The sequence below is a fragment of the Durio zibethinus genome, chromosome 3, assembly GCF_047325235.1.
Source record: "Durio zibethinus cultivar Kanyao isolate XHJ-2024 chromosome 3, ASM4732523v1, whole genome shotgun sequence".
In the NCBI taxonomy this organism is placed as follows: Eukaryota; Viridiplantae; Streptophyta; class Magnoliopsida; order Malvales; family Malvaceae; genus Durio; species Durio zibethinus.
This window is the reverse complement of record NC_143164.1, coordinates 7,436,978-7,448,449: the sequence shown is the minus strand read 5'-3', so window position 1 is coordinate 7,448,449 and position 11,472 is coordinate 7,436,978. Positions and strand designations below refer to the sequence as shown.

The following is an 11,472-nucleotide window of genomic DNA, read 5'->3' as shown; positions in this document are numbered from 1 at the left end:
AAGACATAATGTATTTTTATAATTAGATATAAGAGTATAATAATTAATTTAAGAGAAGGTGTATTTTTATAATTATGGTATGAAGTATTATAATAAATAATTATAAAAACAAATTTTCGTAAACATGTTAAATTCTTATTAAATAGAAAGGATAGTTTAGTCATTTCATGGGAGATTTCTTTCTATATATGCACAGGTCGTGGAGGCCAAGAAAGCGAGTTGACAAAATTTTATATTGAAGAGAGTGGTTGGTGGCCTTTGTCTTTGTCAGCAGTCAGAGAGTGTCAAAGGCAACGGTGTGGGATCCTCTGTCTGCGCTCACAATCACAGTATAAACTCTTTCTCTTTCATTTTCCTTTCTTGTTTCTCATTGGCCCTCTCTGTATTCCCATCAGATAAGGGAAGATTTCATGCCCCATTTTCTTCTTTTTCTTATTTTGTTTTTTTTTTGTTTTGCTCTCGGTAAAAACTCATTTCTGTTTCTCAAGTAACTTTGAAGAAATATATATATATATATATATATATAAATATATATATATGGAAAAAAAGGGTCATTCAAAGTTCAGTTTCTTCTTTCTGTTTCCTTCATTTTCTTAGCAACCAAACAAGGTCTGACTGAAAAGTTACATTTTTAGTTGATTAGATAAAGATTGTGTTTTTTGTGTACCCATTTCTTGTTTTTAATTTGGCAACTTTTATCTGCAGCTGATTACAATTTTTTTGTAAGTCTTTTACCTGATTTGTGCTGTTATTTTGATTAGAATTTCATCTTTACGATTGCAGAGATCGTGTGAATTTAATGTTATGGCTTCTACTATTATAAATGCTCGATGTACGGTTCCTTCAGTTAAAGGTCCTGATAGTCAAAACTATGTTGGTATTAGACCAATCTCGAGTTTAAAATTCAGTTCTGGTAGAATTTCAATCTCTGGACTTTCTCAGCGCCTTTTTGTGGTGAGGGCTAGCGAAAGTCATGATGCACATGTGAAAAAGATTGAAAAGAGTATTGAAGAATGTGAGGCTGCTGTTGTGGCTGGGAGTGTGCCTGAAGCTCCTCCAGTGCCCCCTAAGCCAGCTGCTCCTGTTGGGACTCCCGTGATTCAACCTCTTGTGAGTGTTTGAAAATGAAATGATACTGCAATTTATCTTCTCGCTATTGTATAGTGTTTGATTAGTTATATTCATATGCAAATAGGGGTAATGTGATATGGTCATGTATATAATTTGATTGTGTCGGAGGAGTTTTGGAATGCCATCAACAATTATTTGGTTTTCTTGTCTCATGACATGGATGAGATTTAATCAGTAATCGTTTGTTCTCCACTTCTCTTTAATTCATGACAATGAAATGAAATAATTAAAGTTATAATTGTGGTTTTTAGGCCAATTGGTGCACTCTCCTTTCTTCTTTGCTCATTTGGTGTTTGTTTATATTAGCAACTTAGCAGACGCCCTCGTCGTAACCGCAAGTCCCCTGCATTGAGATCATCCTTCCAGGAAACAAGTATATCTCCTGCAAATTTTGTATATCCTCTTTTTATTCATGAAGGTTGGTATTCTATGGATATTAGTCTGTTTTTGGTTTTGGTGAAAATATGGAGTTAATAAGTTAAATATTCAAAGAAATTATATCAAAGACCATGATAAGCACCCTCAAATCATAACATGAATATTATATTGTTGCAGTTTTCTTTTCTGTGACTTTTGTGATACTTTCTTTCTTTCTACCTTCTGGTATACGCTTGGATTTAATATGATACAGTTCCCTAAACCTTCAGGTCTGGAGGACACACCCATTGGAGCTATGCCAGGATGTTATAGGCTTGGATGGAGACATGGACTTGTTGAAGAGGTTGTTAAGCTCTTTCTGATTATGTGTCCTTTTTCACGAAACATTTTGTATTTGTCCCTCAGTATTGGTGTTCAAGTACTATATTATCTTGTTTTATTGACTTATGTATTTCACATAGCTATATGACAATAAATGTTCTATTGATTGTTTGAGAAGTTGTAAACATATACGAGCATTTTAGATACTTATTTTATGAGTAAATTGTGAGGTTGTTTTGAAGTGTGCATTATCTGATGCAGGTAGCAAAGGCCCGGGATGTTGGTGTTAATAGTATTGTGCTCTTCCCCAAAGTTCCAGATGCTCTGAAGGTTTTGATTCCCCCACTATAATCCTATTTGTTTAATATGTTGATGTAGTGAATTGGTTTTTTGCACATTAGTCTCCCACAGGTGATGAAGCCTATAATGACAATGGTTTAGTGCCTCGAACAATACGGCTGCTTAAGGATAAATATCCTGACCTTGTAAGTCAATGTAGTTCATCTTCTGATTTGTATATCATTTAGAGTGATGGTGGTAAAGGCAGATTAAGGCGCTTTATGTGTTGAAACATGGTGATAACTTATTGGTTTGTTAGGTTATCTATACGGATGTTGCTTTGGATCCATATTCGTCAGATGGGCATGATGGTATTGTCAGAGAAGATGGTAAGACAGATATGTTTCATACACTTTTGGTTGCTGGAAATGGAGTATCTTATTTAAAAACATGTTATTCACAGATGGATGCCAAAAGCCTAATTAATTAGTAAAGGATTCAGTCGAAGATATAAGCACAGCCCAGAAGACATGCATTCATCTTACTGAGCTGTTTTTTGGTTTGCTATGTTGCCATATAAGTTAACTTAGAATGATACTTGTTTTCTTTACCAAAAAATGCTGTTTAAGCATCAAGTTTTGGTAGTTGAGCAATTTCCTATTTGATCAAAATAAATTGTGTTCAGGTAAAGTTACTAATTTCTATATAGATATATGCATAAAAGTACTAATTTCTATGTCTGTTTTTTTTACCTTGTAGGAGTCATAATGAATGATGAGACGGTGCATCAATTATGTAAGCAAGCTGTGTCCCAGGTAAATTTTGTAGATATTTTGCTGTTAGAACTTGCACACTTAGGCAGAAATCTAATGCTTTATTAGAGTTCTAAATGCAGTAATGGCATGTGATTACTTTTTGCCCTTTTGGTACATTTGTTGTAGCCATTGATGTCTCATGCAAAAGTTTTGGTGATCTTGTTCTGACTTTGTGATTTTCTGTTCTCCCCCTCCTCCCATGGGTCTTAATACATATCCATGGCTTAACTTTTTATTAATACTATATGCTTGAGTAAATAGTGTTTCAAATGCTTAAAGCAAGCAAAATTTTGCTATTACTGCTTTAAATGGCTAGTCAGTGAAATAATTGGGAGTTTGCTAATCACTTGCGTGGATGTTGGAGGTCTCTTATGCTTATTTTATGTTCAATTCTTTTCTGCTATCTTTGACTTGGTTGGCTATGTTTTGATTCTTTTGGTGGTGTCCTTTTAAAAGGCCCGAGCTGGAGCTGATGTTGTGAGTCCCAGTGATATGATGGATGGGCGTGTTGGAGCTATTCGTGCTGCCCTTGATGCTGAAGGCTTTCACCATGTTTCTATTATGTCCTATACTGCGAAGTAATTTGGCTTTGTATCTTTGCTCTTGCACCATAGATGTCTGTTTGTTTTCTAGAAGTAGGTTTCATTGAAGCATGGTAACAGACCAATGGTTGTGTTAAAACATTGCAGAAGTTTTACTATCTTTTGTCTCTCCACCCCCCTCCCCCCACCAACCAAAACAAAAAACAAATGCTTTGAGGGCAAATAGAGTGATATCACTCTGTTGGGATGCCCAGAGACAATATTCCTTTCAATGCTATTACCTGATTGTGTAAGACATTATGGGTTGTCTTATTCTGTGGCCTTCAAACATTTTGAACGAATGGAATATCTTGGCAGAAATTATTCTCTGTTATTCTTGGTCACCTGGGTGAAACGTGCTGTCACTATTCTGACTCTTTTTTTCTGGCATAACAGATATGCGAGTTCATTTTATGGTCCTTTTCGAGAAGCACTGGACTCCAATCCACGATTTGGAGATAAAAACACGTATGAATTCACTTGCTTGTATGTTATTTTATGTGTTTTCATGGGAATTTTTTGGTACTCACGTTTGATTGTTAATCTTGGTTGTTAAACAACAGGTATCAGATGAACCCAGCAAATTATAGAGAGGCTTTAGTTGAGGGTCATGAAGATGAGGCTGAAGGAGCTGATATTCTATTGGTTAGTATGTCTTCCTTCAGGAACTTTAATCCCTTGTGATTAATGCAAAGCTCCCTTCATATTGAAGTCTTTCTATTGGATCGCAGGTGAAACCTGGTCTTCCTTATTTGGATATCATAAGACTTCTCAGGGATCAATCTCCTTTGCCTATTGCTGCATACCAGGTATTCTCTTTAACTTTTCACAGCGTCCTGAACATTCTTATCATTGTTTTCATTTGTGAGTTTGAACTTTTTCTTTTATCTGATTTCTCCATAATCGCTAAAGTGAAAATTTGAGTAAATGTTCATATAGCCAAAGAGCCAATAATGCTTTCATCAGTTCTTGCTCTAGGTCCTTGGCTTGCTGAATTGTTACAACCAAAGCCCATAACAAAAATTTTTGCGATAATGAAATTATTTCCATAATTTTCTTTTCTTTTTTTATTTTAACAAGATTAGAGGAATGGATTTTTAACTACAGTGCCTAATTCATAGTTATAGGGAATGTGTATAGTTCATACTTCATAGGATGAAGGATGAAGGATGAAGAACGATAGGATGGCATGAGAATAGTAGAAAAGGGGGAAAAACCATAGAAAGGGGTTATTTTTGCATATTTCATGAAGCCAACCATTCTTGCTTAAGATACTCAAGATTATGTCTTAATTAACAAGTAACTGTTCCATAATTTGCCTCAATAAGGTGTAGGTTGTGGTGGATGTCCTTTAAGACTGTTTCTAATTATACACACATGTCTACATGTGTGCCTATGGGATGGGACTCATGATTTGCATTTCAAAACTTAGCTATTTGGAAAATGAGAAGGAAAGGGAAAGAAAAGGTGGCAAGCTTTGAAAAGGGGGAAAAACCCATAAAAAGAGGTTATTTTTGCATATTTCATGAAGCCAACCATTCTTGTATAAGATACTCAAGATTATGTCTTAATGATCAATTAACTATTCCATAATTTGCTTCAATAAGGTGTGGATTGTGGTGGATGTCCTTAAAGACTGTTTCTAATTATACACACACTTATCTACATGTGTGCCTATGGGATGGAACTCATGATTTGCATTTCAAAACTTAGCTATGAGGAAAATGAGAAGCAAAGAAAAAAGAAAAGGTGGCAAGCTCTTACCTTCCATGATCATTTTCTTGACATTCTTATTTTCCCTTCTAAATGTTAAATTTGTCTAATGCATCAAAGGATGCATTTTTACCTGACTTAATCAAACACATTTTGTTCTGAAATTGTATGTACTTCCTTTTTCTTCTAAAATGCACATTTTCACTTTCCTGCCTATCAAAAATTGATTTGTTATTTTTATTTTCATGTTGTCCAGGTTTCTGGTGAATACTCGATGATCAAGGCTGGTGGAGTTCTCAAAATGATTGATGAAGAAAGGGTTATGATGGAATCCTTGATATGCATCCGCCGGGCTGGTGCTGACATCATCCTTACATATTTTGCTTTACAAGCTGCTAGATGTTTATGTGGTGAGAAAAGGTGATATTGGTCTTTTGTTTTTTGAGGCTTTGGTTGATTGTGCACAAAAGCTTGAGGTACTAAATCTTCTATTTAAGAGTGCTAGATGTTAGAATAAGCGGGACTTGTTATAGCATGCTTGACTTAGCAGTTTGTAGTCCGTGTTCCTCATAAACCTCAAGTAAGTTACATGCTAAAAATAAAATACCATCTATGTTTGTCAAGTCTAAATTAAAGTGAAATTTCTAATGATAAGAATCCATGTTCTGTTCTTGTGAATGTAATTCTAGATGCTTATCCGAAAGAAGAATGTAATTCTAGAAGCTAACTTGATTGAAATGGAGGTGTGTTTGTGTGGTGTAGATACCGAGAATGTTAATCCAAAATATAGGTTATGTAAATAAATGAATGCATAAATAATAAATTTATAGATCATACCGATAAAATCACCTATTGTATATCTTAATGGTTGTGAAAACAATGAGAAAGCTGCAAGGATCTGATGAGAGGTAAGAGAGAGAAAGAGATAAACAGGATAGAAATAATTCTGTTGGAGATTTGAAGAAAAATAATACAATTGGGAATGGGTACTTGTTGGTAATGACGTACAATAAAATTGTGAGAAGCCGCCATATCTGTGGAATATTTTGCTACGAATCTTGTCTGCTGAGATGCTATCAAGAATTATACCTTCTGAAAATGTACGGAGAGATTGTCTTGTATGTTTAGGAAAATACATCCTTGTTTTCAGACATGGTGTTCAACTTAGGTATCTGAAACCATGTTAAAGAAAATGCATATTAGCCAACAGGGTTGAGTTGGTAAGATTCGGATATTTTGTTTATAAAACTTAGGATCGAGTTCTGTGGCCTTCCTTTCTTTTTGATAGACGATTTATTGATCTAATGGAAGTTTTTTGAGACCTATGATCTATCTTGATCTTTAAATAGAAAAATTTCTCCTCACCTTAAAATATTTTCGACAAAAAGAAAAAGAAAGAAGAGGAAAATTTATATTAAGATTTTCATGGTTGTGAAACGATGTTCAGCTGCGGTCATTCAAAAGTTGGTGTGTTGGGCCTGGTTAATGCAACTTAATGCTCTCAGCATAAAAGTTGAATGCATGGTACCATTACTTGAAACGTTTAATGTTGTTACAACTACATCCTTTTCTAAGAGCAAAGTATCCTCTGCTCAGTTCTTTACATTGACAAAGTGGAAAATCCTGCCCTTTCCATGCACCCTAACTAGACCAAAATTACAAGAGCACATCAGATTGCAAATTCTCTGAATAATCTTGTGCTCAGTTGAGTTACAATATCCCAGTTTATAAGAGGGGGATCTCTTCACTTTAACCATGCTCAACGAGGTATCTTTCTGCAATAGTGGCATGAACTGCAGCACCTATGGGAAGAATATCTTCGTCGATCATAAAATATGGCGAGTGACCTGTGTGTATAGACCCCAAGGTCTCGTTCCTGACGCCAATGTAGTAGAAAGCTGCCGGAACTACCTCTGAATAAAAGGAGAAGTCCTCGGCACCCATCATCGGGGGTACCACCCTGAAATTTGGTGGTCCAAGCAAATCAGTAGCCACCTTCTTTACATGCTTATACATACGGTCATCATTCACGGTTGGCGGGTAGATTGTTGACTCCCTTTCAAAGAAGTCTACTGTTGCTGAGCATCTGAAAACACTGGCCTGTTCCACGACCACCTGTATTCCATGTCAGGTATGTTAGAAGGGGAAAACCTGGCTTGAATTGTGATCAGAATCAAGTATAATCATGACCAACCTCTTCGATTCTTTGAAGAAGGTTGTAGAAGCTGGCATTGGAGAAAGCCCTGAAGGTACCTCCAATTATCACCGCGTCAGGGATCATGTCAAGGCTATTGCCTCCATTGAATGAGGTGACAGACACAACCTGCATTACAAGATTAAAACTCACAGGAGTTGGAAATTTACAATGTTGAAAGATAAAAGGATGATAATTTACAAAAAACAAAGACGAACCTGGGAGTCCAATGGATTTGATTCGCGAGAAACAATTCCCTGTAAGCTAATTACAGCAGCTGAAGCTGCCAGAATAGGGTCAACTGAGTGGTGAGGGTTCCCAGCAAGGCCCTTTCTTCCACTGATAACAGCTCTAAAGACGCCGCACCCGGCAAGCAGAGGACCAGGCCTTGAACCAATAATAGCCGTGGGGTGTTCATGAGAGACATGGACTGCAAAAATGGCCTCTACGTTTTCTAAGGCCCCATCTGCAATCATCCGCTTAGCACCATTTCCAGCTTCCTCAGCTGGCTGAAAGATCAGTATAACAGTTCCCTGAGACAGCCAAAAGATTTAACCAAAGGATTTAATTCGTCAGGGTAATATGATAATTTGCTAGATCATACAAATGGGCAATATGAACTGGGCAGTCCTTCAAAATCTTTTTGTTTGTTTCAGAAATAATTATCTTTGATAAATGAGGACAAAGCCTCAACAATATCAAGCAATCAAATTAATTAGGTTTATTTCACCGTCTAGAGACTCTTAAAAAAAATTGAACTCCAACCAACTTTTGTTTAATTTTGGTCTATATCATAACCACGAGTTTCCTTTCTGTATATTAACTTTTTCAAGAAGTTAACCATAGTTGGAGGGAATTCCTTTTATTATACAACAAAACTTGAAGGATAAATTATTCCTCTTCAACAAAACTTTCTGTTTTTGAAGATTCTTCCAATAAATAAAGCAAGATGAAAAAGTAACCTAGCCTTTCAATAAAAATCAATAAAAACTTAAATGCTTTTCATTTTTTAAAGCAAAAGAGTCTCCATTTGGGAGTCCAACGAAAACATGAAGGGTCCAATTATAATACGCACTTTCACCCTTTATACGGTGACAAGTTTTAATCCACGATTTTTCTCAATAAGATAACCTAATATAATTTACAATATTTCCTAAGGTCATATACTCATGCAATTATAGTTTACTAGACTTTAAAAGTGATAATTACAATTATATGTCTAATTACGTCTGGGAACAGAGATTAATCATTATACTAATTAAGCAACAACTATTTTAGCAATTCATCATTTTTGCCTTATGGGGGAACAACATTGCCCTTCTCGTAACCTCTAGAGGTTCATATTTTAGAGATGGAAAGATGAGACTAGAAGAACAACCCATTCTCCTAGTCGCCTAGTGTTCCAAAATGATGATACTAAAAGGGTCACTGGCTTACCTACACAAAGAAGAAAAAAAATTGCTTTGTGGCTAGAACAGTCCCGGGCAATATTAAACCATCCAAGATCTATCTTCAATTTATTTTAGTAATGAAATTTTGGGAGGAAATAGAGGGATAGATTATTAAAACATAGAAAGAGCAAATTTTTTTTTTTTTTTTTGAAATCCAACACAAATCCTTAGTTGTCCACATACATCAAACCAGACCCAATAAATGACAACCTCAACATATCTAATTTTATTTAGCAAGAAGACAGTTCACTTTTATATGGAAGTGAAGAAATCTGGCTATATATAGAGGGGAATAGGGAACTAGACATGTGATGAGCAAAGGGTTAACTTTCCTTTTCTGTGTGGATGTGAAAAATCATATGCTTGGTTTTTCAATCGGTAGAATAAAATGTTGAAGCACATATAAGTCAGATTGAACTCTCATGGCACTGAAGGACAATCAGCAAAAGGAGAGGGCAAATGAGCAAATATGTGAATCGGTAAAATGACAATGAGCAAGACATGACTAAACTAGAGCAGAAGTAGATGACGAAGGTGTGTCAAAATTCATTCTAAATGCAGAAAAACAGAAAACTATCACGGGTCATTTATAGCTATATATATATATATATATATATAGGCCCATGGGAGGAGAGTTAGCCAGGAAAGCCAATCTTTCACTTTCTGTGAAGCAATGTTGTCCCCACAATGCATTGAATTGCACCAAAACAAGACCAAAACCAACAAGATTTACAATGCATCCATTGCACAAGGGTGGATTAAATGACATGAAGTAATAGGCAGATGAGACTAGCTAGGGGGTAATTTTAGAGTTGTAGAGTTAAAAAAAAGCAAACCTTCAAAAGGTGTTCTCGGTTCTTCAATATTTTGGCTGCACCAACGAGCATCGCCACATGTGCGTCGTGCCCACAAGCATGCATTTTTCCCGGAACTTTGCTTTTGTGCTCCCATTCTACAGCTTCCTAAAATAAATTACCCCACCATAAGTGAAAAATCAACCATGCCATAAAATTCTATGCAACCTCGAAAAGTAAAGTAACTTTTACTAAGATATGGTAGAAATTTAATTTAATGATGACCCCGGAGATCGAAAATTCCAAAAGTATAGTCTAGAATTTATTTTAAAATACATTATCATTATTTTTAAATATTTGATCTCGAAAATTGAACATTTTATAATTCGTCACACTTAATTAAAAATATACTTTTTTGTCATCTTCTGGACCATAACATAAACAAAATAGAATGTACTAAACTTAGATAATAAATTCATCTGTCTGACACAAAGTCTCCAAATCAGCAACAAAAAAAGATATTTTCAATTTTTTTCTCAATAAAAACTTAGCACTCTTATCTTGAATCCGAAATATTTCATGTTTATTTCCACTCCTTTAAATTTCCTTGGGAAAGTAGTTGATTCCAACTTCTACAACACAAAACCAAACCCTATTTCCGAACTTCAGAACTCCAAAACATTGTGTCAACAAATTAAATCCAATGTTCATGAACCACCTACCCCATTTTCTTCTCACCTACAAAAGTACCAACTACCAAGTACCTTAACATGATGTACATATAAAGCATGTCCATATATAGTAAAAAAGTATATACATAAATATTTATATTATACACACGTATATAATTATAAATATATGTATCCCAATACATGTTTAAACAGAAAAAAGAAAAAAAAAACCCAGAGTCATAAAAGAACAGCATACCTGTATAGGAAGAGCATCCATGTCAGCTCGGATGGCAACAAAGGGCGGGCCACCGGTTCCAATCCAAGCCCGAATACCCGTTTTCGCCAAAGGGTACCTGTATTCAATCTCCATCCGATCCAACTCGGCTCGAACCAGTTTACTCGTTTCATACTCTTCAAAAGCAAGCTCAGGGTTCTCGTGTATCTTCCTCCTCAACCCTTTAATCCACTCTACGTTCTCGGGCTTCCGGGCCAGGCTCAACATCGCCTCGGAGCAGTTCTTGTACCGCACCTCGCAGCTGAAAGGACCACGTGAAGCGGACGAAACCGTTTGGTTCTTACAGGAGTTTAAAGAAGCCTTTGGATTGATGGAAGTTGCAGCGTCGAAAAAAGTGGCGTATTCATTGTCCGACGGAGACGAAGAAGTTATAGAGTTAACAAAAACAAGAAAATTATTAGAAAAAAAGGGTATCAAGATTAAGAATAAAACATATTGTTTCAGAGAATTCATGTTTGGAGAGCAAGAAACGAAAAGAAATTGAGAAAGAAAAATAGGGAGAAAGGGTTCTTAAAAGAGGATGAGGAGAGGACGAAGAAAACTGAAAAAGACAGGAGAGAGAGAGAGATAATTAAAGCACGTGGTGATAAGGAAGGCGAATTAGTCACGTGGGAGAATATGGATGTAAGAAAAGAAAAAAGAGGAGTGCTTGAAGAGTTTTGGTTGATTAAGCGTCCAAACGCTGCAGTTGCTGGGCCCACGACTTTCGGTAGTTGTTTTCGATGATGCAGATTGATTTTTTTTTTTTTTGACATATCCCTTAAAATGCGCATTTAATATTTAATCTTTTTCTTACTAATTTAATCTATATATTACTTCCTTTTAAATTTATTATATTTATGTCATTTA

General features: G+C 35.7%; 2 protein-coding genes across 3 annotated transcripts; one reads left to right on the top strand and one right to left on the bottom strand.

Annotated features, from left to right (window-relative positions):
- Positions 1–210: 210 nt before the first annotated feature.
- LOC111298263 (delta-aminolevulinic acid dehydratase 1, chloroplastic-like) lies at positions 211–5,896 on the top strand. 2 transcript variants are annotated; one of them, XM_022893057.2, is made up of 13 exons: positions 211–329; positions 784–1,110; positions 1,438–1,549; positions 1,779–1,852; positions 2,092–2,160; positions 2,232–2,315; positions 2,429–2,498; positions 2,869–2,924; positions 3,381–3,502; positions 3,902–3,973; positions 4,069–4,150; positions 4,237–4,314; positions 5,475–5,896. In XM_022893057.2, the coding sequence occupies exons 2-13, from the start codon at positions 805–807 to the stop codon at positions 5,640–5,642; spliced, it is 1,293 nt and encodes a 430-aa protein (XP_022748792.1). In that variant the 5' UTR covers positions 211–329; positions 784–804; the 3' UTR covers positions 5,643–5,896. The 2 variants fall into 2 exon arrangements, with proteins under 2 accessions (XP_022748792.1, XP_022748795.1); XM_022893060.2 differs by lacking the exon at positions 211–329 and adding an exon at positions 449–609.
- Positions 5,897–6,725: 829 nt separating this feature from the next.
- LOC111298252 (IAA-amino acid hydrolase ILR1-like 6) lies at positions 6,726–11,206 on the bottom strand. Its single transcript, XM_022893054.2, has 5 exons — positions 10,585–11,206; positions 9,700–9,825; positions 7,631–7,945; positions 7,413–7,541; positions 6,726–7,333 (listed from the first exon to the last, which is right to left on the bottom strand). Exons 1-5 carry the CDS (start codon positions 11,074–11,076, stop codon positions 6,968–6,970), a joined length of 1,428 nt encoding a protein of 475 aa, XP_022748789.1. The 5' UTR covers positions 11,077–11,206; the 3' UTR covers positions 6,726–6,967.
- Between the last annotated feature and the right edge of the window lie 266 nt (positions 11,207–11,472).

What these genes read in the sequence shown, in the direction of transcription:
- LOC111298263 (XM_022893057.2), top strand. Translation starts at nt 805, where the DNA reads ATGGCTTCTACTATTATAAATGCTCGATGTACGGTTCCTTCAGTTAAA. An exon ending in AGGATAAATATCCTGACCTT is followed by an intron (nt 2,316 to 2,428) that starts GTAAGTCAATGT and finishes TTGGTTTGTTAG; the next exon opens with GTTATCTATACGGATGTTGC. An exon ending in CGATTTGGAGATAAAAACAC is followed by an intron (nt 3,974 to 4,068) that starts GTATGAATTCAC and finishes GTTAAACAACAG; the next exon opens with GTATCAGATGAACCCAGCAA.
- LOC111298252 (XM_022893054.2), bottom strand. Translation starts at nt 11,076, where the DNA reads ATGAATTCTCTGAAACAATATGTTTTATTCTTAATCTTGATACCCTTT. An exon ending in ACCGAGAACACCTTTTGAAG is followed by an intron (nt 7,946 to 9,699) that starts GTTTGCTTTTTT and finishes TGGCTGTCTCAG; the next exon opens with GGAACTGTTATACTGATCTT. An exon ending in TTCTTCAAAGAATCGAAGAG is followed by an intron (nt 7,334 to 7,412) that starts GTTGGTCATGAT and finishes CATGGAATACAG; the next exon opens with GTGGTCGTGGAACAGGCCAG.